Consider the following 26862-nt stretch of genomic DNA (forward strand, 5'->3'; position numbering starts at 1 on the left):
AGTCGCAGAGATACTCACCAGTCGCAGATACTCACCAGTCGCAGATACTCACCAGTCGCAGATACTCACCAGTCGCAAAGATACTCACCAGTCGCAAAGATACTCACCAGTTACAGAGATACTCACCAGTCGCAGAGATACTCACCAGTCGCAGAGATACTCACCAGTCGCAGATACTCACCAGTCGCATCTCCTTCTGTTATCTGCACTGTGTGTTCCCTATCTTCCACCATCTCCTTCTGTTATCTGCACTGTGTGTTCCCTATCTTCCACCACCTCCTTCTGTTATCTGCACTGTGTGTTCCCTATCTTCCACCACCTCCTTCTGTTATCTGCACTGTATGTTCCCTATCTTCCACCACCTCCTTCTGTTATCTGCACTGTGTGTTCCCTATCTTCCACCATCTCCTTCTGTTATCTGCACTGTGTGTTCCCTATCTTCCACCATCTCCTTCTGTTATCTGCACTGTGTGTTCCCTAGCTAAAACCACCCCATTCTGTCGTCTGCACTGTACTGCACTATACCCTTCTGCCAGAGATGTATAGTAACTAAGTAGAACTACTTCACTACTGTACTTAAGTACCGAAAGGCGGTATCTGTACTTTCCTAGAGTAGAATTTTTTTCTCCTACTTCCACTTTTACTTCACAACATTTTTTCGATGATTTCAATACTTCTACTCCGATATTTTTTTTTTTTTTTGTGCTGCATAGTTACTCAAGTCATTACTATTATAAAAACTACCACTGCCAGAACAGTAGATGACAGGTTTCATGAAGCTCAAAACATGTGTATTATCAGCGCATAGGAAAATAAATGCTCTTGTATGCATAAATAAAAGCTGCATTTGAAATAATAAAAAACAATATGATGTTCTTTGGATGTGGAGTGGATGCTGATAGCTACACTGTGGATGCTGACATAGTATAGCTGAAGAGGAAGTGAGTGGAGGCCGCACAGACAGCCTGTGGCAGCAGAGTATCGCTTCTTTCTTTAATAACTACATAACACAGTACTTGTACTTTTACTTTCAGTACTTGAGTAGCAATTCTTTTTTCAAAACTACTGGTACTTTTACTTTCAGTACTTGAGTAGCAAAAATTAAAAAAAAAAACTACTTGCAATACTTAAGTACAAAAAATGTTGAATACTTTAGTACTTCTACTCAAGTCACTTTTTGATCGAGCACTTCCACTTCTACTCAAGTCACTTTTTGATCGAGCACTTGTACTTTTACTCAAGTATGGGTTTCGAGTACTTTATACAACTCTGCCCACTGCCTCAATCAAATCTGTACACTGTGTTCCTTATGCCTCACTGTATTCTGTACTACCCTCTGCCTTTTTCTGTTCTCCACACTGTGCAGTATTCCACAATGCCTCATTCCATACCCTGCACTGTTCAATCCCTATGCCTTTTTCTGTACTCTGTTCTGTATGTTAGATATGCCAAACTTTCTTATCATGTACTCTGCGCTTTGTGTTTTCTTTTCACCACCTCATTCTGTACTCCACACTGTGCATTACCTTACCCCCTCTTATTCCATACTCTGTACTGTGGGTTCCCTTACCCTCTACCTTATTCTTTACTCTGTACTGCACAGTACCTATTCTGCATCACCTTTTTTCATACACTGAACTGTGCATTACCTATTGCAGACTGCCTAATCCTGCATTCTACACAATTTGCTCCCTATTCCATACGTCACAATTCTGGACTTTGTATTGTGCATTCCATAGTACCCACCACAGCATTCTGTAGCCCGTGCCATTTCCAATTCTACACTGCATCAGTCCATACTCTGAACTGCCCTTTTCCCTATTCCATTCCACCTCATTATGTGATTTTCTCTCTGTATGTCCTATTCCACACTGAATGCTAAATAGTGCTCAACTTTTTTAATGAAATTCTTCTTTAAAGTTATTGTAAACGATAATCTTGTAAAACAACCCATTCAGTTTAAAAAGTAAATGAAAGGCAAAACATTTATGAATAGATATAAAAACATAAAAAAAAAAAAAAAAAAAAGGGGGGGGGGAGGTATTTTTAACCACTTTACCACCGGAGGATTTTGCTGTCTTCCGTCCAGGCCATTTTTTGCGATTCGGCGCTGTGCGACTTCAACTGACAATTGCGCGGTCGTGCGACGCCGTACCCAAACTAAATTTACGTCCTTTTTTTTCCCACAAACAGAGCTTTATTTTGGTGGTATTTGATCACCTGTGCGATTTTTACGTTTTGCGCTATAAACAAAAAAACAGCGTTTATTTTGAAAAAATAACAATATTTTTAACATTTTTTTATATGAAATTCCCCCCAAAAAAGATGTAAAAACCAATTTTTTAAAAAATTTTTGGCCAATTTGTTTTCTGCTACCTATGTTTGGTAAAAAAAATTGCAATAAGCGTATTTTGATTGGTTTGCGCAAAAGTTATTGCGTTTACTAACAAAGGGAAAGATTTCTGTCATTTTTGGTGTTTTTTTTTTTAACGCGTAATGGTGGCGATCTGCGATTTTTTTGTGGGACTGCGACATTGCGGCGGACAGATCGGACCCTTGACTGACATTTTTGACACTTTTGGGGGTACCAGTGACATTACTGCAGTAATCAGTGCTATATATATGCACTGTTACTGTAAAAATGACACTGGCAGGGAAGGGGTTAATTTTATTGGAGAGGGAGGGGTTAATGTATGCCTGGTGCTTACTGACGTGTAGGGGGGGAGGTGACTGAGTGAGTCATGGACAGATCGGATGTCCAGCTATGCTGAACAGTCCGATCTGTCACTCCCTGTCACTATGGAGATCCGTCCGCTTGTGTTTACACAGGCGGGCGGATCTCCACACTAGATCCCCGGCGATCGGGGCAGAGAAGCGGCGATCGCCGCTGCTCCTCCCCTGGCCCGACTCCCGCTGTGAATGAAAACAGCGGGAGCGAGCCTCCGGCGGCGTGCAAGCGCCGCCCAGAAGGGGGAGTGTCTGACGACGTTAATACTACGTCGTCAGACGATAACGAACCACTCTGCCGCAGTAGTATTACCGCGACCAGACGTAAAGTGGTTAATAAGTGATCACATTTCCTCTGTTCTCAGCTGCATAAGAGCTGGGGGAGGAGAAGCAACAGCATGCTGAGCTTCCCTGTGAAAGGCTGTGCAAGGGGGGCATGTCAGGACAAGTCTGATTATTAGAGGAGAGTAGGCTTAGTTCCCAGCATAGCTAGAGACCTGATTAGGGTGTGTTTTCCTGCTTAGTGTGGTCAGTTTTTGATAGGAAAGCAGAGGGACTGGAAGGAACACCAGTGATTTCACACAAAGGAAGCAAAACAAAAAGAACAGGAAACTTTTTCAAACAAGTACATGGTACAGCAGGCACATATCAGGAATATGAAATGTTGGGGTAGCAAACACTTTAAGGTATAATCAGTGTTAGCACTCTGTGTGCAGAAAAAGCATATATAATAAAACAATATATTTGTGACACATTAAAGTACGTAGAACTAAAGACATACCTTTTTTTCTCTTTTTTTTTTTTTTCATTTTGGATAGATTTTTCCGCCCCATAGCCAAAACAGGAAGTGAGAAGAAATTCCTCTAAATTGAGGAAATCCTAGGGTGTCACCAGAACTAGTGTCCCTATTGGAAGATTTCCCCTCTATTACTGTTCTGGTGTCAGGCTAAAATTTGAGATTTTTTTTTACTTTTATTTTTTGTCGATAACAGTAAATCGGACAAATAGAGAGGGTGAATCTCCCTACAGGTGCACAGACAGCAATACATGCTGACAGGGGTTTAAATCCCTCTCCACTCAATCCAAAAATGTACAGTATAACTAGCGTTTTAACCAGTTCAGGTCTGCCCTATAGCAGTTTTACTGCTAAAGGGCAGCACCTGTGCACTAGATCACGTAAATATATGTGATCTTGCACTTCCAGACAGGATGCGTGCATGCACGCTGCCATCGGCTCGCTTCTGCTGTCATTACACACAGCCAAAGCCCAGCAGCTGGTACCGTAGATTGGATGTCTGCTGGCACCCGCTGATGATCCAGCAGAGAGGCAGAACGGCGATCCGCCTTTGTAAACAAACCAGAACGCCGTTTTGTCAGTAGGGAAGGCATGAATCCTGCGTTCCTGCAAAGCAGGGACATGGATCAATGTTTTTCCCAAATAAAAGTACCTCCCACACAGTACACATACACAAGCATACCCTTTTATCACCCCTAATATTAACCCCTTCCCAGCCAGTGTCATTAGCACAGTGACAGTGCATATTTCTTAGCACTGATCACTGTTATAATGCCAGTGTCAGTAAAGCCCCGTACACACGTACCGATCGTCGGCCGAACGATCGGCCGTCTTTTGTCCAGGGCTGTCGTGTCTGTTGAAAACTGCAAAAGACTGCACACAAATTTTGTCAGCCAACAACAGCCGACTGCAGAAGTGATGTCATGTGATGGTTAACTTTCCTTGTCTTTTTTCTTTTCTGAGCATGCCCAGTCTTGCTAATCTGCTGTCTGTCGGCCGAAATCTGTACTGACTGGCGAACAATCGGCCGTTCTGGTGACGGCCAACAAATATTTTAAAGTCTGCACGACAGATTCTGTTCGGCCGAAAATGCGCTGTCGGCTGTCGGAAGCATCATACTAACAAGCCTACAATCGGCCGATCGGTCGGCGGCCGAATATTTACGGCCGACGATCGGTACGTGTGTATGGGGCTTTAGTGTCCAAATTGTCCACCGCAATGTCGCAGTCCCGCTATAAGTCTCTGATCTCCACCATTACTATTAAAATTTAAAACAATAAATAAAAATATCCCATAGTTTGTAGATGCTATAACTTTTGCACAAACCAATAAATAAACAAATTTATACAAAAAAATATGTAGCAGAATACATATTGGGCTAAATTTATGAAGAAAATTTAGATTGTTTATTTTTTTTTTTTATTGGATATGTTTTATAGCAGAAAGTAAAAAATCAATGTTTTTTTTTTTTTTTTTTAAATCGTCTGTCTTTTTTTGTTTATGGCACAAAAAAATAAAAAAACGCAGTGGGGATCAAATACCACCAAAATAGAGCTCTATTTGTGGGGAAAAAAAGGACATTTTATTTGGGTACAGTGTAGCAAAACCGCACAATTGTCAGGTAAAGTAACATAGTGCCGTATCACAAAAAATGGCCTGGTCATGAAGGGGGGTAAATCTTCCAGGGGTCAAATGGTTAAAGAATAAGCACATGGAAAAGCTTTTCACAAAAAAAAAAAAAAAAAAAAATGCAATACAAAGCCAACAAAAAAAAAAACAAATTTACACTATTTAACACTTTTCAAGGTTTTAGTTGAACACATTTTCAGATATGTGGAAGCCACACTGGACCATCAAGGCCCCTCTGTGAAGTGTGGTCCATAACTCTAATCTATGAGACTTTCCATCTTGGATCATTAATAGCAATGAATACACTGAGGGAAGGTATGTGTTGAGGCAGCCTATTCCTTCTTAAAGGCACAGGGACACACCATATACCCTGCATAGCACAATGGTAGCTGAAGGCCCCTCATTTGCTCCTGCACTAAACACAGCAAGGTAAACAAAAATGTCAACTGCTTTAATCAGTTCATAACTAGATTTTCAAAGTAAGATGCACATAGAAGGGATGTTGAAAGAACAAACACAATACAAAAATGTCCCAATACACTTACCAGATGGCCATCAAAAAAATACACTGTTTAACAATGTGTTAAAAACAAAGGTTTTCTTTTAGTTGCACACATTTGACAAAATATGTGGAAGCCACAATGCCGCTGTAATTAAAGCATATTTTGTGGGTACAAAGACTGTGGCACATATGCAGTGATTATAGTGTGTTGGCGCACTGTAAGTGCAGTGTGGCCAAACCAAATATTTGCTCCTTGAGATGCCCAGGGATGGGTCATTCACAAGCCAAATGGAATAATACTATCTAGTTACTGATTATACTTGTTGTTTTAATACCAATATGTTAGCTTTTCATTTTACTGCTTTACAAAAAAAAATAAAAAATACTCTAAAAATGTACTATTTGTGTTTTTTTTTATAATGCGGCTTTTGTCACAAATCTTTGTGTGGCCATGCTGACATTTTGGTAAAAATTTTCTTCTTGGGTCCCAGTCTGGAAACAAATATTTTATTTGATCTTTATTTGAATGAAACATTTAGGGCTCATTCACACCAAAAACTGCATGTTTACTGTGCATTTTTTCTTGGTTGTTGGCATGCGTTTAATGTGCATTTTTATGGTGGTGTGTTTGCGCGCGTTTACATATGTTTTTAAGCATTTGCAGGGCAAAAATAAAAGTAGCTTGCTGTACTTTGTTACCTGCACAGCATAGGTGTGAACTATTCCTAGAGAATAACCTGGACTTTGGACTGTCTATGCATTGAGAAAGAAGTAAAAAAAAAAAAAAAATGCCTCCAAATTCCCTGCTCTTCCTCAAACACGCTCATCTTGTGGTGTTTTACCTTCTCATTTTGTAATCCATCTCTTGGTCCAACTTCTACTATCTTGACATGCTGAGGAAGGCCTGTTTCATGAGGCTCCTTGAAAAGAAGAAACATTATAAATACTCTTTTGGAAAGAGTAACTAATAACATTACCATAAATCAAGATTTTACCTCCAATGTCTCCCATCCAAGTACTAACCAGGCCCAACCCTGCTTAACCACTTAAGCCCCGGAGGATTTGGCTGCTAAACGACCAGGGGGTATTTTGCGATTCGGCACTGCGTGACTTTAACAATTGCGCGGTCGTGCGACGCTGTACCTAAACGAATTTGACGTCCTTTTTTCCCACAAACAGAGCTTTCTTTTGGTGGTATTTGATCACCTGTGCGATTTTTTGATCACGCGCTATAAACAAAAAAAGAGCGTCAATTTTGCAAAAATAACAATATTTTCCACATTTTTTTATATGAAATTCCCCCCCAAAAAATGTAAAAATCTAATTTTTTTAACATTTTCGGCCAATTTGTTTTATGCTACCTATGTTTGGTAAAAAAAATCGCAAAAAGCGTATTTTTATTGGTTTGCGCAAAAGTTATCGCGTTTACTAACAAAGGGAAAGATTTTTGTCATTTTTGTTGTTTTTTTTTAACACATAATGGCGGCGATCTGTGATTTTTTTTTACGGTACTGCGACATTGCGGCGGACAGATCGGACCCTTGACTGACATTTTTTACACTTTTGGGGTTACCAGTGACATTTCTACAGTAATCAGTGCTATACATATGCACTGTTACTGTAAAAATACACTGGTAGTGAAGGGGTTAACTTTATTTGAGAGGGAGGGGCTGTGTGTGTCCCTAGGGGCGTGATTCTTACTGTGATTGGCTGTGGCTTGAGCTGTAGGGACACTGATCAACGGTTCTACATTGTAGAACCGTGTGATCACTGTTTTTACACAGGGGAGAATGACAGGTGGCTTGTTTACACAAGCCGCCTGACTTTCTCCCTCTCCCCCGACGATCGCTGAGTGACCGGCGGACATCGGGTCCGCCGGTCACACGCGCGGGGGGGTCCGTGACCGCGCGGGAGCGCTCCTCCGCGGGCGCGCGCTCGCTCCCCAGAGCCTCACAGGCTAGCGACGTAGACCTACGTCACTCTGCCTGTGAGGGGCTGACTGCCGCAGTAAATATACTGTGAGCAGTCGGCAAGCGGTTAAAATAGAACAATAGGCAAATTTCCCTTCACTTTTTTTTCCCACAGCCAAACAGGAAGTGGGAGGAAATCCCTGAAAATTAAAAGAATTACTTGAAGACTCCCAGGTCACCAGAACTGGTGTCCCCATTGGAAGATTTATCTGCTATTACTTTTCTGGGTACAGCCCAGAATAAAGGATTTTCTTTTACTTTTACTTTTAATAATAGTAAACAGAATATATAAAGCACTAAAAACTGACAGGAGTTCTAATGCTTCTCCACTCTATCCAAAACTAAAAAAAAAAGTTTTGCCTTTAGTTAAACTTTAACTTCCGAGTTCAGACAAGATCGGGCACTTTCAGGGTGGTGTGGCCGTATGCCTTTCCCACAATGTTTAGTGCTAACAGCAATTTGTGTAATAAAAATGCTTTACATAAACTGTAATATCATGGTAATAAACAAAAACTTAAATCAACAAAGTCCAGGTATTATTATACTGCAGAAAATACACTAGGAAAAAAAATAAAGTGTCCCACAAGCCATGATGAGAAAATAGGATGAGCTCCTCAGGCTGTCACCATCAAACACTTGTAAAGTCTCCCAGGTATCATTGATCACACACTAAGCTTACCAAATAATGTGACCCTCCATATAAGAGTGGTCACATGCACATGGTGAAATTCCCCCAGGAAAATGACGTAATATGATATTTAAGCACAATTCTGGAGTGTACAGATGGGTACATCTGTATTTGAGCACAAGATGGGTATATTAAGCACTCTCTGATGATTAACCACTTGCCGACCGCCGCACGACTATCTACGTCGGCGGTCAGCCCCTCACAGGCAAACTAACGTAGGGCTACGTTGCTTGCTTGTGAGGGTCTAGGGAGCGAGCGCGCGCCCCCCGGGGCGCGCTCCCGCTCCCGCGTGGTCACGGACCCCCCCGCGCGTGTGACCAGCGGACCCGATGTCCGCCGGTCACTCGGCGATCGGCGGGGGAGAGGGAGAATGTCAGGCAGCTTGTGTAAACAAACTGCCTGTCATTCTCTTCGCTGCAAAGACACTGATAAAACGGATCTGGTATGTAGATCCGTTGATCAGTGTCTTTACAGCTAGAGCCACAGCCAATCACAGTAGAAACCACGCCCCTAGGGACACACACAGCCCCTCCCTTCCAAATAAAGTTAACCCCTTCACTACCAGTGTATTTTTACAGTAACAGTGCATATATATAGCACTGATTACTGTAGAAATGTCACTGGTAACCCCAAAAGTGTCAAAAATGTCAGTCAAGGGTCCGATCTGTCCGCCGCAATGTCGCAGTACCGCAAAAAAAATCGCAGATCGCCGCCATTACGCGTTAAAAAAAAAAACAACAAAAATGACAAAAATCTTTCCCTTTGTTAGTAAACGCGATAACTTTTGCGCAAACCAATCAAAATACGCTTTTTGTGATTTTTTTTACCAAACATAGGTAGCATAAAATAAATTGGCCGAAAATTTTTAAAAATTTTGATTTTTACATTTTTTTTTGGGGGAATTTCATATAAAAAAATGTGAAAAATATTGCTATTTTTGCAAAATTGACGCTCTTTTTTTGTTTATAGCGCGTGATCAAAAAATCGCACAGGTGATCAAATACCACCAAAAGAAAGCTCTGTTTGTGGGAAAAAAAGGACGTCAAATTCGTTTAGGTACAGCGTCGCACGACCGCGCAATTGTGCGTTAAATTCACGCAGTGCCGAATCGCAAAATACCCCCTGGTCGGAATGGGGGTAAAATCTTCCGGGGCTTAAGTGGTTAAAAGAGCTAAAGACTAAGTTCCAACCTTTTTTTTCTAAAATCTAGCTATACTTTGTACCAATATACCATTAATGTACCTCGGGTGCAGAAAAATAAAAGCTTTCTTGGATATTGAGAACAAGGCCTTACCTTAGCACATACTATATTTCCCAGAATGCTTCAGAGACTCCCTGGTATAGATTTGGGATGGAGAAACCAGTAAGACAGAGGAAGGAGTTTACCAGCTGATCTCATTAGCACACACCCTTCACCCATCAGTTATGTTTTCATAGAATCCCTGGCATCTCTACACATGTGCACGCTTCCCCAGTGACCCTTCAGACTTGCTCAGGCTGCATGCTAAACTCCCTGGGGCTGCATGCAGCCCACGGGACACCCCTGATATAATGCAAGGGCCTGCCTGATTGGATACACAGTGATTGGATAGATGGTGTGTCCTCCTATTATATAGTTTTGGTAAATCTACAGAGATTGTACAGAAATTGTACAATCAGATTGTATAGTGTAAGGCCACATTTTTTAATCTAAAATTACCTAGTTGCACTTTCAATGTCATTAATTGTTAACAGCACACAGAAGCAAAACATACATTTTTCCACATGAAGAAGAAACAGGCGACAAAAGGAGTAAAAAAAACCCCACTAGGACAGAATAAAAAGGGTCCCATGAGCCATGATAAGAAAATAGGATTAACTCCTCAGGCTTTCACAATCAAACACTTGTAAAGTCTCCCAGGTGTCACTGATCATACACAAGGCTTATCAAATAATGCGACCCTCCATATAAGAGTGGTCACATGCGCATAGTGAAATTCCCCCAGAAGAAGGGTGGCACTCATCCACAGAGAAACCAGGAATTTTTCAGTCATTTTTCACTATTTACATCCATAACTTGGAGGGAACTGCTGCATCACTGGGAATTGGTTCAGCAAGACCAATGCACATATGATAAATGAGACACACCACATAGTGTAAAACTACCCATAAAAAGGATTTTTTTTACGAATAGGCACATAAAAATGTCCAGAAGTAAAACAGCATATCACATTGTACAGCAACATGGAATTCCAGCATCAAACATGGCCACCGTTCTTTCGCACATGCTTAGTAGCGTGTATCCAGGTCTGCCCTTCCAGTTTAGTCACAAATTACATAATCAGGCACACGGATACATGCACATACTGAGCTGTTTAAATAGACATACAGTATCTGGCCCAGGATGATTACATCCCATTGGCTAAGAGAAAAATAAGTCTAATAGTTAAACCAATGTTATCCACGGCTTCCATGGCTCAACACAAACACTTAACCACTTCAATACTGGGTACTTTCACCTCTTTCCTGCCCAGGCTAATTTTCAGCTTTTAGCACTGTCATACTTTGAATGACAATTGCGTAATCATGCAACACTGCACCTATATAATATATCATTTTTTTCCCCCACATTTTGTTTTCTTTTGGTATTTGATCACCACTGTTTTTTTATTTTTTTTCCAAATAAAAAAAGACTTAATATTTTGAAAAAAGTTTTTCTACATTTCTGTTATAAAATTTTGTAAATAAGTAAGTTTTCTCCTTCACTGACGGCACTGATGAGGCTAAACTGATGGGCACTGATGGGCACTACTGAGGTGGCACTGATGAGGAAGCACTAATATGCAGCACTTATGGGCACTGCTAGGTGTTACTGATATGCAGCACTGATAGGCGGCACTGATGGGCACTGGTAGGTGGCACTGATGGGTGACAATGATCAGCATTGATATGCTGCACTGATGGGTAGCACTGATGGGCAGTGATGGGCATCACTGATGGGCACTGGTAGATGGCACTCATAGGTAGCACTGATGAGGAGGCATTGACAGGCATCACTAATGGGCACTGATTGGCATCACTGATGGGCACTGATTGGCATTGCTGACAGGCATTGATTGGCATTGCTGATGGGCACTTGAAGGCACTGGTGGACATCACTTAGAGGCATCACAGATGGGCCCTGGTGGGCATTGCTAAGGGGGCTACACTATTAATCACTGCACCAATTATCAGTGCAGCCCCCCCCCCCCCCATCAGGAGAGCTGCTTATCGGCTCTCCTCTATTCACGCCCTGTCAGCAGTGAATAGAGGAATGCCGATAACTGGCACCTCCTGGTAACGCTGTGATTAGACACAGCTGATCACATGGTAAAGAGCCTAAGTCATTGGCTCTTTACTGAGATCAGAGATGCAGTGTGTCAGAGTGAAACCACCGCCCGGCCATCATTCTGCTATAGGCTTCCTGGGCTAAACAGAAACACTTAAAGGATAAGTTAAACTTTTGGGGCTGAATTTCACTTTTCATAATAAATAGAAATGTTTTCCATATATATTTTAGTATGAGTCTCGTGCTATCTGGGGGAAAGCTAGCATACACTTCTTAGATGCTGCGTGTACCAATACTGTAAACCATACAGGGAAAGGTAAATGCTAAAGACAGGGGGGAGGTACTGCGCCTCCAGGAAGTCGTTGGTGAACACACCCCAAACAAGTGTTCAATCCTTGAAATGGTGCTATACCAATTATATATAAGTTACAATTTAAATACTAAAAACACAATAAATAATTATTAACCAATTTCAATGCATATTTAAAATTGCCTTCTACGAATGTATAGCATATAAAGTGCACTAGTGGCTCAGAACAAAGTATAAAAATTTGTACTCTATTAGCCAATTACATATGTGCCAAAATATATATAAAAGTGACAATAAAGTGCTCAATACTTAGATATACAGGTGAGTGAAATATTCCAATCTTATTATTCAGTTCTCATCAGGTGCTTAAATAGTCCAAACCAGCACTATTACAAATAAATTAGTGAAATAAAGCAAAAAATGTGGACATGTGACCTCAAAAGTGCTCAGTGCTTAAATATACAAGGTGGGGGAATTGAATCTCCAGTGTTAACATTCAATCCTTTTAAAGTGCTTAAAAAAGTCCAAAATAATAATTAAAGAGATTAAAAAACAATGTGCTCTGTTTTCTTCTGAAAGGTGTTCAGCTCTCACCTAACACCGTGTGAAGTTGTTCTGGTGTCTCTTCTCACTGATGCCCCTAAGGGTGTACTACTTGCTCACCTCAAAATATAAGGTATTGCGTCTTATACTGTGCAAAGACTACTCCTCTTCTTTCCTTCCTCGCACTCTGATTGGGCACGATGTTTAACTTGTGTTGTGTGGATCGGGGTACAGCGCTTTCCAGATCTCCAGCGTATCTCAAAATGAAAAGTGCAATATTGCCAAAACAATCCACTTTATTGAAAAATAATTAGATGCACTTACATATAGCATATGACTGTTATTGCGCCTTAAGCTGAAAACATAGGATCGTGGTCCTTACTTTCGCATTGGAACGTCACTTCCAGTCAAACGGCCCTACGCGTTCCCCCATTTACGCTCACGTGGCTTCTTCAGGGGAACTAAATCCAAAGATTTTTTTTTTTTTCAATAATTGGCTCTCTATCAAAAATGACAATTTTTAAGAACTTTTTTTGTGTAATTTTGTGTCTGGGGGGTCTAAAAGGCGTACCTGTGAAGTTTAAGCTCTGTAGCATGTCCAGAACCATAAAAAAAAAAGATTGTTTGTATTAGGTCAGTTATAGAACAGGTTAGTGCCTTCTCGCTTTTCACACCTTGCCGGTTTAGTAGCAGGCATTTTTTTGGGCATTTTTTGGGGTTCTTTGGAGGCAGGCAAAACATCTGAACTTGTGTATAGTGGTATATATACCCGTATACACAAGTTCAGATGTTTTGCCTGCCTGAAAAGACCCCAAGAAAATGCCCAAAAAAACGCTTGCTACTAAACCGGCAAGGTGTGAAAAGCGAGAAGCCACTAACCTGTTCTATAAGTGACAAAATACAAACTATCTTTTTTTTTATGGACATGCTACAGAGCTGAAACTTCACAGGTACACTTTTTAGACCCCCCAGATACTAAATCCAAAGAATTTTTTTTTTTTTAATTTTTTAATAATTGACTCTCTATCAAAAATGACACTTTTTAAGAACTTTTTTTTGTGTGATTAATAGCCCCTGGGGTATGACCCAGAACCCTATGCACTTTTTTAGGGGCATTTATTGGGTTTTAGGGCTTCAAAATGGTGTTTTTTGATTACCGAAGTTCGGGTCCCATTGATTTCAATGGGGTTCTGAAATCTGGGCCGAACTTTCGGGAAGTTCGGATGTTCTGGCCGAACCGAACTTTTGAAAAGTTCAATCATCCCTAGAGAGGAGTAGTCTTTACACACTATAAGGCGCAATACCTTATATTTTGAGGTGAGCAAGTAGTACACCCTTAGGGGCATCAGTGAGAAGAGACACCCCACAACTTCACACGGTGTTAGGTGAAGGCTGAACACCTTTCAGAAGAAAACAGAGCACATTATGAGAACTGAATAATAAGATTGGAATATTTCACTCACCTGTATATCTAAGTATTGAGCACTTTATTGTCACTTTTATATATATTTTGGCACATATGTAATTGGCTACTAGAGTACAAATTTTTATACTTTGTCCTGAGCCACTAGTGCACTTTATATGCTATACATTCGTAGAAGGCAATTTTAAATATGCATTGAAATTGGTTAATAACTATTTATTGTGTTTTTAGTATTTAAATTGTAACTTATATATAATTGTGGTATAGCACCATTTCAAGGATTGAACACTTGTTTGGGGTGTGTTCACCAATGATTTTTAAACTAGGTACGAGACTTCCTGGAGGTGCGGTACCTCCCCCCTGTCTTTAGAAGTGTTTTTCAATGCCATTTCTGGCCCAGCCACCCCAATCTGCTTTTCTCTCACTTACCTTATCCGCAGGAGGTTTAAATTCGTGTCCGTTTATTTGAATTTTTAAAATGATTTTCACAGGTTAAAGTAGTAAGTGTCGGCCATTACATGCCCCAAAATATAGCCCACAGGCGTTCATCTGACAGCAAAGAACTTTGTATTCTGTGGCTGGAGGTACATTAGGCATACACAGGATACAGAAGTAAGTGTCAGCCAGTACAGGCCCCAAAAATTAGCCAACAGGCATTCACCTGACAGCAAAGAACTTTGTATTCTGTGGCTGGAGGTACATTAGGCATACACAGGATACAGAAGTAAGTGTTGGCCAGTACAGTCCCCAAAAATGAGCCAACAGGCATTCACCTGACAGCAAAGAACTTTGTATTCTGTGGCTGGAGGTACATTAGGCATACACAGGATACAAAAGTAAGTGTCGGGCAGTACAGGCCCCAAAAATTATCCAACAGGCATTCACCTGACAGCAAAGAACTTTGTATTCTGTGGCTGGAGGTACATTAGGCATTCACAGGATACAGAAGTAAGTGTCGGCCAGTACAGGCCCCAAAAATTAGCCAACAGGCATTCACCTGACAGCAAAGAACTTTGTATTCTGTGGCTGGAGGTACATTAGGCATTCACAGGATACAGTAAGTGTCGGCCAGTACGGGCCCCAAAAATTAACCAAAAGGCGTTCACCTAAAAGCAAAGAACTTTGTATTCTGTGGCTGTAGGTTGCTGTGTGGAGCAGGGACAGAGAGTTAGTGACACAAATCGATAACTAATAGGTCCACAAAAGTCTTTTGTCAGTGTAGGGAGAGGTTGCTGTGTGGAGCAGGGACAGACTGTAACAATTAGGCATTTAACAGACATAAAAGGCCTTTTATGCCACTGTATTTAGCTAAGACAGGAACCATGAACTGTTATGGGTGGTGGCGGATATTTGATGCCTGTCATGAGGAATTTGAATCAAACATGGTCTACTGGTCACATGTGCTGAATTCCTCTGACATCCACATCTCACGCCCATGATCCCCCCTGCTGCGCTGAACGTCCTTTCGGACAGGACACTGGACGAGGGGCAAGCCAACAGTTCCATTGCAAATTGTGCAAGTCCTGGCCAGAGGTCAAGCCTGCCCTCCAACTAGTCCAGGGGTTCATCACTTCTCAAAGCGTCCACATCGGCCGTTAACCCGATGTAGTCGGACACATAGGGGCCCACAAGAGAGGAAGAGGAGAGGAGTTCAGAGAGAGAGATGGACAGGCAGATAGGGAGGAGAAGCAGGCCGAACTTACATTGCACAGGAGGGACAAACCAGACTGCTAATGTATCAGGAGCGAGTCATCAACCATGTACGGTCACATCTGGCACTACCAGGACGCCGGCACATGGCTCCGCAAGGTGGGCTTTTTTAACCTGTCCGCTGCTGACAATAGTGTTGCCATCTGCAGCCTTTGCAGTCAACGCATAATTCGCAGTAAGCGCAACACTCACCTAGGGACGACCGCCTTAAGAAGGCACCTGGACTCCCATCATCGAGCCCAGTGGGAGCAACGCCTTCATAACCCACAACTCCAGGCTCTCACCATCCAGTCTCTTCTCCTTCTCCTCTCTCCTCACAATTGTCCTCCACTCCACCTTCCATCATGCCGTCCTCAAGTTTTTCTGGAAAAAGGCAGGCTTCCGTGGCCCAAATGTTGGAGTGTAAAAAAATTATGACGCCTGATAACCCTCTTGCCCAATGGTTGACCGCTGGCTTGTTGGAACTGATAGCCCGCCAACTACTGCCATATAAACTGGTGGACTCGGAGGCCTTTTGAAAATTTGTGGCCATTGGAACACCATTGGAAGGTCCCAGGAAGGAAATATTTCTCGCAGAAGGGCATCCCAGAGCTATATGGCCATGTTCCGCGGCAAGTGAATGTATCTCTGGCACACAGTGTCGGTGCCAAGATACATCTGACCACAGACACATGGTCTAGCAAACACAGGCAGGGAAAGTATATAACTTTTACTGCCCACTGGGTGAACCTTCTGATGGCCGTCAAGCATGTAACCCGTGGCACCTGTGTAGATTTGGTTTTACCACCACGGATTGCATGCAGGCCTGCCTCTTCTTCTCCTCCTCCTACTCCATCCTCCCTCTCTCTGCTGACTCCTCCTTTTCCGCTGCTACCGTCTCTTCCGCTGTGCCATCCAAGATCCCCAGAACCTATTCGACATGCCAGGTGAGACGTTGCCATGCTGTGCTGCGTCTGTTGTGCCTGGAAGCCAAGAGCCACACTGGTCCTGCACTCCTTTCAGCTTTGCGTTCACAGGCAGATCAGTGGCTAACACCGCTCAATTTGACAGCTGGTAAAGTGGTGTGCGACAACGGTGCCAATCTGCTGAGCGCGCTGAAACAGGGCAAAATTACACATGTGCCAAGCATGGCACACGTCCTGAACTTGGTCGTGCAGCGATTCATTGTCAAATCCCCTGGGGTCCAGGACATCTTGCGGCAGGCGAGGAAAATCTTGGCCCATTTCAGAAGATCTTACACAGCCATGGCTCGCCTTGCTGACATTCAACGGCGACACAACCTGCCTGTCAGATGTCTTATTTGTGACTGCCCGACGCGATGGAACTCAACCTTGTATATATGCTTGATAGGCTGCTCCAGCAGAAACGTGCAGTTAACGACTACCTGTACCAACTCTGCGGCAGGACAGGTTCCGGGGAGCTTGGTTTTTTTTCACCGCGCCAGTGGCTGCTCATGCGCAACACATTCAGACTTCTGTGGCCATTTGTTGAGATCACCAAACTGGTCAGTAGCAGCCAGGGCGCCATCAGTGACATCGTACCTTACACCTTCTTTCTGGAGCGTGCATTGCATCGTGTCATTGATCAAGCCGTCAAGGAGCAGGAAGATGAGGAAGTCGCAATGCTGGATGAATATAGAAAGCATATTATAGTGGATTTGTATTGTGCAGCATTGTGAGCAGTTCTGCAGCAATACTACCACTACAAAGAGTGACAAACGCAATTAGAAAAAAGTATTATAACTGGTGTGATAGACCAGTGGCCCCCCAAAATGACAGATTGAAGAGGGGTGTTATATAACAATATACTTTCATAATAGTGTATTTGGGTACTGACGAAATTTTGCCTCTGCATCATCGACGTCACCTTCCCCAGCACTAACATTAGAGATCACAGAGTAGGCAGCAACAGTGGGGACCAACCTCCTTGGGCTGACCTGGGTACTGTCGTCAGACTGCTGAGTGGCGGCTGTTGCTACCTCCTCTTCCTGATCTAATGCCAAGAATGGCTGCGCATCATAAATGTCTTGTGATGGTTCGGGAAATAATTCCTCTGACTCAAGCGGAGGGTATATGGTGGTTGTGGTGGTGTTTGTGGTGGTGTCTTTGGGGGTGCACACAGCAGAGAGTGAAGATGGTGCAGATAAAGAGGATGAGGAGGGCGCAGAAGAGGAAGGCTGAGTGAGCCACTCAACCAAGTCTTGTGCATCATTTGATGTAATCGAACGCACCTTCTGCAACTTCCCACTTTGGCTCCGGCCTGGTGCTCCTGCCATACCCCTACCACCCCTGCGGAAGGGCCTGCCTCTTCCACTGCCTGTCATTTTTTAAATGACCCTATGACAAAAGACTCCAGAGAAGTGCAGTATATGTGGAAGAAGGTATATAACACCCTGCTTCAATCTGTAGTTTTGGGGGGCCACTGGTCTATCACACCAGTTATAAAAAAAATTTCCCAGTAACTTTTGTCACTGTGAGTAGCAGAGTTAATGCAGTGAAAGAGGCAAAATTTCTGCAGTACCCAAATACACTATTATGAAAGTATATTGTTATATAACACCCCGCTTCAATCAGTCATTTTTGGGGGCTACTGGTAAATCACACCAGTTATAATACTTTTTTTCCCCAGTAACGTTTGTCACTGTGTGTAGCAGAGGTAACGCAGTGAAAGAGGCAAAATTTCTGCAGTACCCAAATACACCCCGCTTCAAATCCACTATAATATGCTTTATATATTAGAAAGTATATTATAAGTGTATTACACCCCTATATAATGCACACCAAACAATAGTACACCTATACCAGTCCTTAAAAGGACTTTTGTGGACCTATTACCTAGCGATTTGTGTCACTAACAGTCTCTCTCTGCTCCACACAGCAACCTCTCCCTACACAGACAAAAGACAGAATATAGGCCAAACAATAGTACACCTATACTAGTCCTGAAAAGGACTTTTGTGAACCTATTAGCTAGCGATTTGTGTCACTGACAGTCTGTCCCTGCTCCACACAGCAACCTCTCCCTACACTCACAAAAGACAGAATATAGGCCAAACAATAGTAAACCTATACCAGTTCTTAAAAGGACTTTTATGGACCTATTACCTACTGATTTGTGTAACTGACAGTCTGTCCCTGCTCCATACTGCAACCTCTCCCTATACTGACAAAAGCACCTATACCAGTCCTTAAAAGGACTTTTGTGGACCTATTTGCTAGCGATTTGTGTCACTGACAATCTGTCCCTGCTCCACACAGCAAACCTCTCCCTACACTGACAAAAGCCAGAATGTAAAATGGCAGCCAGAACAGGTCTATTTATAAGGTAGCGGTTATGTCCATGTGCTGAAATGTTTCAATTGGCTGCCCTGTACCACCTGATGGATGTGTCATGGGTCAAAGTTCATCACAATGTAAAAGAATATGGCGGACGTGAACATCGCTATATGTCCGCATGATTGGCGAACAGCGAACGAGCAAAATTTGCCGCGAACCGACCGCTGGGCGAACCGCAAGGCCATCTCTACTGAGCAAGTCTGAAGGTAAGCTGGGGAAGCCAGGCTAATGCAGATGTGGAGAGATGCCAGTGATGCTATGAAAACGAATCTGATGGGTGAAGGGTGTGTGCTAATGAGATCAGCTGGTAAACTCCTTCTTCTGTCTTACTGGTTTCTCCATACCAAATCTATACCAGGGAGTCTCTGAAGCGTTCTGAGAAATATAGCAAGGGCTAAGGTAAGGCCTTGTTCTCAATATCAAAGAAAACTTTGATTTTTCTGCACCGACGTACATTAATGGTATATTGGCAGTGCTGTATTTTGGCCTAGGGTGGCACTTTGCCGGGGGGTGTGGGTGGGCGTTAGGACAGCTGCCCCCCCCCCTACCCGTGACAAAAACCCCATCCGTCCTCTGAGTCCCGCCTCCCGTGTCTGCCTCTCGTGGCCACCTCCCGCACACATATAGTCCCCGGCGGCTTGCGATACAGTGGCACTTATCGGCATTCGGCAGTGAGTAAGGGGTGTACTTTGCCAGGGAGGGAGGGACTGGCCAGGGACGATCCTGGGCGGGTGCACTGCATCCATGCGCCGCAATCTGCCGAAGAGGGGGGGCAGCGAAGCTGTCACTGACAAGCTGTCACTAACTTGCACTTCTTATTCAGTAGCAGCGGCGCTGCCCCAAGATGGGGAGACCCTCTAGTGCCCTGCCCGCTCCGCTGCCTGGCCTCTCTCTGACTCTGCTACCCACCACAGCACTGGTTGCTAGAATCGCCTGCCCCCTGTCATCTTGCATCCAGTGATGTCACCATCACATCATGAGGCCTCAGCATTCAGAGTGGAGAAGGAACTTTCTCCTCCTCTGCGCCACCTGGGCGCCACCTACTAATTAGGTTTGGCTCCACCCACCTCCTCCAGCATGGCTCAGAGTCAGTGGAGAGCTGGTTCACGTTCTCTGGTCAGCTAAAAGCAGAACTGAGTCTGTGTGAGCAGCCCAGCAAGCCTGATCTGCACCAGTGTCGTGACCTGCAGCTGCATGAGGTGATCGTGAGGTGGCTGGCCTGTGTGTGTCCACTGTCAGTTCATGTTCAGGAGGACTTGGAGGAGAACATCATTATACTGTACTCGATAGGTACTACCCGCACCACTTGTCAGGAGAACAGGGCTGGGCAGGGGTAAAAAGAAGAACATACATTAATATATTCAGATGAAAGCAGTCTCTCTGTGTCACTCTGTCAGTTATTATTTTCCTCTTTTTGAAGTAATTTCCAGTCTACTTCCTGACCTCTGGTCTGCTATCTCTGGGGACAAAGATAATGCATGTAAATGAGCCTGCTTACATGTCTAAAAGGCCTGACACTGCATCTTTCACAAAACATTATAAAATGTCTTTAATGCTTGGGGATCCACCAGTCTATCACAATTGTAATTTTTTTTATACCTCAGTGATTTCCTAAAGTGGAACTATGTTATGGTCTAAGGCTGGGTTCACCCTGATGCAAATTGGATGTGGGTTTCCCCGCAGGCAATTCGCATGACAGGAGTGTGACCGGCTCTCAATGGAGACGGGAAACGGGTCCTGTGCATCTTTGGCTCCATTTCAAGTGCAAATGCAGGCAAAACATTTGGACCTGATTCACACCTGAAATGGTGAACAGACACGCCCCAAAACCACGCCCACAACTAGTGTGAAACAGCTCACACTAGTTGAAGCAATGGCTCACAGCAGGGGGTACGATGCGTGTCTGTTCACTGTTTCAGGTGGCAATCAGGTCCAAATTTTTTGCCTTAATTCGCACCTGAAATGGAGCCATAGATGCACAGGACCCTTTTCCAGTGCAGACTATGGCCGCCCCAGAGATGTGTGAACCGGCTACATTGAGAGCTGATTATACTCCTGTCAGGCACTTTGTACCCACTTTTAATGTACAGAGAAGAATAGGTGGAGCTCTAAGAGGAAAAGATGGAGCCTAAAGAGGAAGGGGTGTGGTTTACAGTTGACAGGGCAGGTATGAAACATGAAGGGGTGTGGCCTTGACAGGAAGGGGTGGGTCATAGTTAAATTGGGGGGTGCATGAGTTTAGTCCGGCCTAGGGCAGCACAAAACCTAAATATACCACTGTATATTGGTACAAAGTAGAGCTAGATTTTTTGAAAAAAAAAGTGGGAACTTAGCCTTTAGCACTATTAATTGTCAGAGAGTGCTTCATATCCCCATTTTGTGCTCAAATAGTAAAGTACACCCCAGAATTGTGTTTGAATACCATATAACGTCATTTTCCTGGGGGAATTTTTACTATGTGCATGTGACCACTCTTATATGGAGGGTCACATTATTTGGTAAGCCTTGCGCATGATCAATGACACTTTACAAGTATTTGATGATGACAGCCTGAGGAGCTCATCCTATTTTCTCATCACGGCTTGTGGGACTCATTTTATTTTGTCCTTGTGTCTTTTCTGCTGTATATGCCTCTATAATATTTTCTGAACTTTGTTGATTTATGTTTTTGTTTATTACCATGACATCACAGTTTATGTAAAGAATTCTGATTACACAAATTGCTGTTAAAAATAGACATTAGGGGGAAGGCCTATGGCCATACCACCTTGAATGTGCCTGATCTTGTCTGCTCTTGGAAGCTAAGCAGGGTTGGGCCCAGTTAGTACTTGGATGGGAGATTGGGAATACGATCTTGGTGATTCATAGGATAATTTTTCATTACTATTTATTTTTATAATTTTGGTTTTGACTTTGTGAGCGCTGCACTTACTATACAGTATCCCACAAAAGTGAATACACGCCTCACATTTTTTAAAATATTTTATTCTATCTTTTCATGTGATAACGCTGAAGAAATTAGACTTTGCTACAATGTAAAGTAGTGAGTGTACAGCTTGTAGAACAGTGTAAATTTGCTGTCCCCTCAAAATAACTCAGCGCACAGCCATTAATGTCTAAACCACTAGCAACAAAAGTGAGTACATCCCTAAGTAATAATGTCCAAATTGGGCCAACAGTGTCAATATTTTGTGTTAGCCACCATTATTTTCCAGCACTTTCTCAACCGTCTTGGGTATGGAGTTCACCAGAGCTTCACAGGTTGCCACTGAAGTCCTCTTCCACTCCTCCATGGTGACATCACTGAGCTGGTGGATGTTAAGAGACCTTGCGCTCCTCCACCTTCCATTTGAGGATGCCCCACAGATGCTCAATAGGGTTTAGGTCTAGAGACATGCTTGGCCAGTCCATCACCTTTACCCTCAGCTTCTTTAGCAAGGCAGTGGTCATCTTGGAGGTGTGTTTGGGGTCGTTATCATGTTGGAATACTGTCCTGCAGCCCAGTCTCTGAAGGGAGGGGATCATGCTCTGCTTTAGTATGTCACAGTAGATTTGCCATTCATGGGTCCCCCAATGAACTGTAGCTCCCCAGTGCCGGCAGCACTCATGCAGGCCCAGACCATGACACTCCCACCACCATGCTTGACTGTAGGCAAGACACACTTGTCTCTGTACTCCTCACCTGGTTGTCGCCACACACGCTTGACACCATCTGAACCAAATAAGTTTATCTTGGTCTCATCAGACCACAGTACATGGTTCCAGTAATCCATGTCCTTAGTCTGCTTGTCTTCAGCAAACTGGCAAACTGTTTGCAGGCTTTATTGTTCATCATCTTTAGAAGAGAATTCCTTCTGAGATGGCAGCCATGCAGACCAATTTCATGCAGTGTGCGGTGTATGGTATGAGCACTGACAGGCTGACCCCCCACCCCTTAAACCTCTGCAGCAATTCTGGCAGCACTCATAGGTCTATTTCCCAAAGACAACCTTTGGATATGACGCTGAGTACGTGCACTCAACGTCTTTGGTCAAACATGGCGAGGCTTGTTCTGAGTGTCCTGTTAAATTGCTGCATGGTCTTGGCCACTGTGCTGCAGCCCAGTTTCAGGGTATTGGCAATCTACTTATAGCCTAGGCCATCTTTATGTAAAGCATCAATTCTTTTTTTTGAGATCCTCAGAGAGTTATTTGCCATGAGGTGCCATGTTGAACTTCCAGTGACCAGTATGAGAGAGTGAGAGCGTTAACACCAAATGTAACACAACTGCTCACCATTCATACGTAAGACCTTGTAACACTAATGAGTCACATGACACCGGGAGGGAAATTGGCCAATTGGGCCCAATTTGGACATTTTCCTTTAGGGATGTACTCACTTTTGTTGTCAGCGGTTTAGACATTAATGGCTGTGTGTTGAGTTATTTGGAGGGGACAGAAAATTTACACTGTTATACAAGCTGTATACTCACTACTTTACATTGTAACAAAGTGTCATTTCTTCAGTGTTGTCACATGAAAAGATAGAATAAAATATTTACAAAAATGTGAGGGGTCTACTCACTTTTGTGAGATACTGTATATCTATATCTGTTGTGCTGAACATCTAGACATAGTGTCAGCAGCTGATATATGCATAGATTCACCTGAGCGCAGATATTTTACTTCTGCTTATTAATTAAAAACATTGCATTAAGATGCCTGTCATGTCATACAAATATTTGTGAGAGCAACAAAAAGAGTAATTTTATTATTGCTAGGCATACACAGCACCACAAGAGACATCCAGTTAATACAACAGAAAGTAAAAAGAAATCACTCTAAAGGAAGGGTAAGTTCCCTCTTAGACAGTTGTCATGCATCTACTGCATAAGTTCCCCTCTGTTCCAATTCTAACTGCAGCTGTAAAATTTTAGTTTGATATTTTGGTAATAATGGTCATCTGTACCAATGGGTAGGGAAGTCTCTTCAGAGGGGAAAAAAATCATCAACGAAAACCTGACAAGACATTCAACACCAAGTTCTGGTTTTTAAGACTCCCCTTATGTATTATGAATAATACAACTTACAGTGGGATTAGTAAAATATAACAAACACAATGACTTTTAAAAGCCCAACACATCAAAAAAAATGGAGATATCTGACAGAAATATGTATTTACTATAGTAGATTATACTTTGTAAGTAATGTATGAGTATTGAATTATAGATTTGTTTTTCAGTATATTTAGCATATTTTACTTTTTTTTTAATTAGTCAAATATGCTGTATACATACAGTATACTTAAATTGTACAATTTAAAAAACATTTAATTAAGAATGCAGATGGTTAATGTGAAGCACAGTATTAAAAATACAATATAATGTACAGTAAATGGCATATTTAAACAGAGATTAATTGCAACTGCCCTGCTATACCCTACAAATACCAAGAACATTGCATTAAATGATAAATTATATTTTGAAATTAGCAGCACGCTATCATGCTTTGCAGACAAGAAAAAAAAAACTATTTGACATAATGGTAAATTCTCAAATAAGTAAATCAAATGAGGAAAGGGGGGCTTGAAATAGGGCTTTAAACACAACACTCATTTAATATTAGCATATTTAATGCTTATAGGAAAAAAAATTTACAAAAAAATCATAATACAATTTTAGTACCTGTTCAGGTATTGTAACATCTCCGGTCCATATCTGTTCTTTTAAAAGGTGTTGGTAACTTAGGCAATGCTTTACTGCTGTTGGCACATTACCCATCAGGCAAAAAATGTCAGGCTTCCTGGTCACAAGTTTTTAAAAAACTGAAATGGAACAACAAAATGTTAACTTTTAGAACTCTAGAATGCTCAAATATTTTTTTACACATATATGTACAGTATAGTTATATTGACTACAAATGTTGTTCATGGTCAACAACATTTTGCTATTATTTTTTCAGCTCTTTATAAACAGATTACATACATACTGTGTTTTCTAATGCACCTATCAGTGGCTAGCATAGTTAACCTGGGTAAAAAAGATGCAGGTCCATGAAGTTTAACCAAAAGTCAAACATAAAATATAAACCTGCATTTTAGGAGTGGTCCAGTTTATTCTAACAGGGATCATTTCTTCCTTATACCCTCTGGTAATCAGAAACTCTCTACAATTGTTGGTTATATTCCTTAAATATATATAAAGCCAGTCATATTTTTGAAGCAATCTCTTAATTTGGATAGAACTAGCTCACGTGGACAATTCCACAATATTTTACAGCTCTTACAGCACAAAAGCTTGGGAAGGAATACTTTGAACATCATCATGAATGGACACGTGTTTGTTGATCTCCTGATTAGGGATGAGTGAACAGTTTGGCCGAGCATGAGTTCGGGCCTAACATTTGCCTGTTTGGCCCGTTCACCGAACACCCGAATTTGCAGGGTGTTCGCCGGGTGTTTGCCCCGACAAACACTCTGCAATGCTGTGCCCTGATTGGGCAAAGCTTTGCCCAATCAGGATGCAGTATAAGCTGGTTGTTAAGGAGTGGGGCCAGGAAGCCGGCTGCCATGTCCTTAACAACCGATGAGTCATCAGCTGTCATTGGTTTTCCCCACTGACAGCTAAAAAAAAAAAAAACAATGATGGTTAAAAAAAACAAAATCCTTTAAATATAGTGCCTGGAAGGGTCCCCTTATTGTGCCTCTAAAGTGGCGCATCTGTAGCATGTTTAATGAATGTTTAATGAAATTTCTAAAGGAAAAAAAAAACTAGTCAAATCACATTTAAAATGACTTGCGGTTACAATTGCCAACTCTCAGCTATTAAAAAATTAAAGAAAAAAACAGCGTAGGGACCCCCCCAAGTCCATACCAGGCCCTTATCCGAGAACGCAGCCTGGCAGGTCAGGAAAGGTGAGGATGGGACAGAAGACTGGATAGTCCTTACTCCAAAGTCCACTATTGACAAGGCACCCAGGTCTACTCTGTAATGCTTAAACAGGTGTGCTGTGACGATCAGGATTTACAGATGGATTCCAAAGATGCTCTCAAATCGGTTGCCCAAAAGGCTGCAACCGCTCTGGTAGAGTGCATAGTCACCGCTGACAGAGGCTCATGACCCCTCGCCCTTTATGCACAACCATGCTTGCTAGAGTCCAGGTGGTAGCCTCTTTTCCTTGGTGATTCCCAGCTGGAAAGATGAAAGGCTCATTGTGGACAGATACTTCTTTAAAGTTATGAAATTATCCAATTCGTGTGACTTTCCTGTATGATCTTCTACCTTAGGTACAAGATGATCTACAGGATGCAACTCTACTCTTTCTGTAAAGAAAGCAAAATGCTTTTTGGATGCTCCAAGAGCTTGAATCTCGGATATCCTTCTGCCTCAAGATATTGCAATAGATACGGCTTTGTGGGTAATATCCCAAACCAAAGGCTGCTCGGTTGGAGCAAATAGTTGAATTGACAGGAAATCCAGCCACAGATCTTACTTGGGAAAGACTCTCCCTCTTGGTGGATGAATCCTCATGACTGCCTCCAAAAATTGTGCAAACAAAAGGATCTTTGGCCATTTAAACTTATTGTCGACAATTGCAACCACAATGAGTATAGATTAAGGCCCATGTCCAATCCAGCCTAAAGGAAGCCCAGAACAGTGGCCACTGGAGATGCAGCAGGTTCTGAGAAATAAAAGCAAATTGTTTCAGAGTTCGGCACAGACATGCATGGAGGGGAATCGGCCTCCTCCACATCCTGAAGTGAATGTTCAGGGAAAATCAAGGTTTTCATGGCCAACATGGGGGAATGACCACGACTTACCTGCCCTCTCTCGGCAGCCTCAAGAGGAATCCCAAATATTAGAGGTGTCGGGGAAAATATATAGGTAGATTGCAGTTCCAGGAGAGACCAGAGCATCTGTCCCCTCTGCCTGAGGGAGTGGTCAC

General features: G+C 42.6%; 1 protein-coding gene across 1 annotated transcript in view; it reads right to left on the reverse strand.

The window, feature by feature from the left end:
• The window catches only part of HMGCLL1 (3-hydroxy-3-methylglutaryl-CoA lyase like 1), a 129311-nt gene extending 104575 nt beyond the window's left edge, over nt 1-24736 (reverse strand). The window contains exons 1-2 of the mRNA XM_082252579.1: nt 24603-24736; nt 6497-6574 (exon numbers count right to left, since the gene is read on the reverse strand). Coding sequence (XP_082108705.1) covers nt 6497-6574; nt 24603-24698 — 174 coding nt within the window. The 5' untranslated portion in view covers nt 24699-24736. The remainder of the gene's footprint in view (nt 1-6496; nt 6575-24602) is intronic.
• Between the last annotated feature and the right edge of the window lie 2126 nt (nt 24737-26862).

Source organism: Pelophylax lessonae, assembly GCF_965119305.1.
Source record: "Pelophylax lessonae genome assembly, chromosome: 3".
In the NCBI taxonomy this organism is placed as follows: Eukaryota; Metazoa; Chordata; class Amphibia; order Anura; family Ranidae; genus Pelophylax; species Pelophylax lessonae.